The sequence below is a fragment of the Bison bison genome, unplaced genomic scaffold (genome assembly GCF_000754665.1).
Source record: "Bison bison bison isolate TAMUID 2011002044 unplaced genomic scaffold, Bison_UMD1.0 scf7180017864180, whole genome shotgun sequence".
NCBI classification, from domain to species: domain Eukaryota; kingdom Metazoa; phylum Chordata; class Mammalia; order Artiodactyla; family Bovidae; genus Bison; species Bison bison.
In genome coordinates, this window is record NW_011494752.1 from 9,279,759 (window position 1) to 9,283,740 (window position 3,982).

Sequence of the window (3,982 nt, forward strand, 5' to 3'; positions counted from 1 at the left end):
GGCCCTGCCCTGGAGCGGGCGGAAAACCAGCCATAAAGAGCCAGCGTTTCAAATCTCAAATGACGAAAATATCCCCAGGATTAGATCTGTGCCTGCAGACGGGTGCAGAGCTGCAGGGCCTGAGGAGCTGTAGGCTCAGGCAGCTCAGGGTGGCTGTTCTCTTACTCTCTGTCCATCCGCTGCTGGACCAGGGCCCGCTTCCCCTACACTCTACGCTCAGGACTGACCTTCCTACCTAGTGGCCCCAGGACCCAGCTTATCACAGGGGCAGTGAAGGGCTGCCCTCTGCTGGTCTCCCTGGTAACTAATGAGCCCACGTGAGGTCAGTTTCCCCTATAACTGCAGTCTCCCCTTCCCAGGGAGAAGGCAGCCGTCCTGTCCACCTCTCTGTCCACTGCACACGGTGGGCTGTAGCTCCAGGACTTTGTTCAGAGGCGAAAGTTCCTCCATGTTCAATCATCCATGTCTCTGTTGCTGACTCTGGCTCTCTCTTCTGCCTTGAAACTAGGCAAGCACAAGGCTGGTAGTCTTGCAGGCCACCAGGAGCACATCTGTACATCTGCACATCACACGTGGAAAGGAAAAACATGTCAAGGGGTTCTTCACAGGAGATGATGAGGGACCAAGGGAGTACAGGGGAGATTTCCCCGTGCCTGGGTTCAGGGCAGCTTGTGCACCTGGTTGGAAGAATTGAGAGATTAGATCCAAAGGGAGTAGCCCTTATTTTCGCGAATAACAGTGTAAAAAGACTCCTCTGGGTTCCTGACAAAAGAATAAAACCCACAGGACCCACACTTCACCTACAGCTGTTCAGTTTCCCTTACCCTCATGACCAGAAGAGAAAGGAACATGGAAAGACAGACAGAATGACCTGGTTGCAGGAGCTAATAATCTGTGGACATTACCAGAACACACGGTGAAGGTGATTCTCAAAAATGGCTTTTTATACCACTTTGAATAACTCTTCTTGCATATTGTCGGTGAAATTTATGTATGTTTTTACTGTACAGTTTGAGTAAAGGAGATGTACATGAAACAGAATTAATAGATTTTAATTAACTTTAATAGAATTAACATGACCTAAATTTTAATAGAATATCAAATATATGCAGCAATATTGTATTTATTTTGTTTAAAAATTTTCATAAATGAAAAACATCAGAAAATGAATTACTAAGTAAAAGAAAAAATTTTTTCTTTCTGGAAAAATAAAGCAAGTTGCACAAAAACTTTAAACACACAAAATATGTAAACACATACTCTGCATGTTAACATGTAGGACTGTGGGTGGGAGACACACCAGCTCTGGGAGAGCGGTAACCACTGTCTTGTCCTGAGTTGGCAACAGGGACAAAAGTTGGAAAAGCTGCCAGTTACTGATCAAAGGTGGGGTGTTTGAGACCCAGTTACTGGGGTTGTTTAGCTTCCAGGTTTTTATAGGAGACGACAGGTTGCCTTCCTGGGCTGGTCACTGTCAATAAGAGGTTGGTTTCCTGGGTGTGCTGCTGCCCACTGTGAGTAGGGCTCTGTTTTTATACTGGTTTGGTTATTATCCGTGTGTATATTCAGTCTCTCAGAGGGTGTTTATTCCCCAGCTGTCTCCCTGCAGGGTCCCTGGAAACCTCGGCCTGGACAAATGTCCATGGTTCCTGTGGAATGATCCTGCCACAGGCCCTCTCTGTCCCCAAGTGCTGGGACCCACGCTTTCCCTCAGGTCTGCACACCCAGGGTGGACAAGGCACCCCACTGCTCCCAGCCTCAGGCGACTGTGCTGTTCAGGACTCCAGGTCTGGGGCTCCTGGGAAGGATGAGTCCCTGGGGGCCACTGCTGCTGGCCTCAGGAGACTGGCACTCTCCAGAGGACTCTGGATGCTCCCTGGCATCCTTGGCTGCAGGAGATGCAATGGTTTTGGGCATCAGAACCTGCCCCCCAGTAAGTAGGCTGAGCATAAGTCATGTGAGTCTGTGTGCCCGAGGCCAAACAAACTAAAATGTAGGCATTTGGGGCAGAGAAAGGTTTACTGCAGGACTGAGCCAGGGGGATGGGTGGCTTGTGTCGGCCTCAAACACTGAACTCCCTGAAGGGTTTCAGCAAACATCTTTAAAAAAATTCATTTATTTAGCAGTACCATGTCTTAGTGGTGGCATGCAGGACCTGCGGAATCTTCACTGCGGTATGCGTGATCTTAAGTTGCAGTTGCAGCATGGGGGATCTAGTTCCCTGACCAGGAAACGAACCAAGGCCCCCTGCGTTGGGAGCATGGAGTCTTAGCCACTGGACCATCAGGGAAGTCCCAGCAAAGCATTTTGAAAGGCCCGGGGAGGGAGGGCATTCCCAGGGTCTGTGGTCTGTGGTCAGCTCGTTTGCAATTCTCTGATTGGTTGATGGTGAGGTCACAAGGTGGGGTCACAGGGGTTCACAGTATCAGTCCTTAGGCCCTGTAGATCTGGGGCAATCAATCATGTGTGAGTTTCTCCCATTTGGTGGTGGTTTTTAACATCTGCAAACTCAAGAAGTATTCCTGAGATGCTGTGATCTGGGAACTTCACAGCAGAGGGGGAGGGAGTCTGTTCCAGGAAGGCCCCACAAGGTCTTAGCAGCACAAACCAAGGTCTTTGACCTGCTTCCTCTTTCCTCCCCATGCCCACTTGAACTTGAAACTCGTTACCCCAATCCTCAGGTGTCAGTGCCACTCCCCACCTTGTGGGGGGCAGCCTGGCTCAAGGGGTGACCTCAGCCCTGGGAGACACGACCAGGACAGAGGGGTACCTGAGACCTGGCTCACTAGAGCTGCCCTTTGTGAAGACGACTCTAGAAAGCTGAAAGAAACAGCGTGAGGTCTGCCGACTCTGTGCTCCAGGGGACACACTGAACTGACCGTGGCGGAGAAGGGAGATGAAAGCGGCCGAGGGAAACCTGGACATACCTTCAAGTGCCCTGAGCAGACGGCAGAAGGAGATCTCATTTGTACAAAACACACCCTGCTCCACAAGGCTGGAGAAGAACACACTGGATTGTCAGCACTGCTTCTCTAGGGTGGTGAGATATTTGCCTGCATTTTCTCACTTTTCATCAACAGTAAAGAATCTGGAATTCACTATGCCCGTCTGGAGCCTGGCCCTGCCTCAGTATGACCTGGACAATTACTGCCACCTCTCAGTGCCTGGTGCAGGCAGTAAAGAATCTGCCTGCAATGCAGAAGACACAAGACTCGGGTTCAATCCCTGGGTTGGGAAGATCCCTTGGAGAAGGAAATGGCTACCCAATCCAGTATTCTTGCCTAGAGAATTCCATGGACAGAGGAGCCTGGTAGGCCACAGGCCATGGGGTCACAAAGAGTCAGACACGACTAAGCAACTAACACAGACACTCAGTGCCTGATGTCCTTGTCTGTAAAGTGGGAGCCACCAGGGCTCCTGGCTCGGAGGACGAACGAGAGAACTGAGGGGGTGGATTTACGCAGGGGGCTTCAGACACTACAGACCCTCCTGCTGTGATCAGAATGACTTTTCTAAGGTTATTGCTATTTCCAAGGCCAAACCCTCTTCTCAGTAAGAGGATTGCATCAGCGGAACCACAGTGTGTCCTGCCTCCCCTCTGACCCAGACACTCTGTGCGCTATGTGCTGGGACAGGGCCCTGCAAAACCCTGCCGGAGGTCCCCCACCTGGGCCTCCCAACTGGCCCCCAGGTGGGGATTCCGACCACAGGTGGGAACCAATCAAGGAGGAAGCAGGACTGCATCGGCCAACAGAGGGCGCCAGAGGCGAACCCCGCCGAAGCGGGCCGTTAACCGCGAGCATCTTTTTCCCTCCAGCGAAGCGAACGCGGAGCCTTCCTGTTAGAGCGCCTCTGGGAGAATTTCTGGAAAGCGACGTGAGCCTCGCCTCTTTTCAAGTAGTCATCTAACACTTTCGCCGTTATGTGATCGTTGCAGGGGTTGGCATATTGTAAATAGTAACGTGTTAAAATGAAAGGGCTA

At 51.1% G+C, this 3,982-nt stretch overlaps 1 protein-coding gene across 1 annotated transcript in view; it reads left to right on the plus strand.

Annotated features, from left to right (window-relative positions):
• The first annotated feature begins 3,100 nt into the window (after positions 1 to 3,100).
• Positions 3,101 to 3,982, plus strand: part of SLC47A1 (solute carrier family 47 (multidrug and toxin extrusion), member 1) — a 39,367-nt gene continuing 38,485 nt past the window's right edge. Inside the window, exons 1-3 of the mRNA XM_010843179.1 lie at positions 3,101 to 3,167; positions 3,636 to 3,710; positions 3,818 to 3,876. Coding sequence (XP_010841481.1) covers positions 3,101 to 3,167; positions 3,636 to 3,710; positions 3,818 to 3,876 — 201 coding nt within the window. The remainder of the gene's footprint in view (positions 3,168 to 3,635; positions 3,711 to 3,817; positions 3,877 to 3,982) is intronic.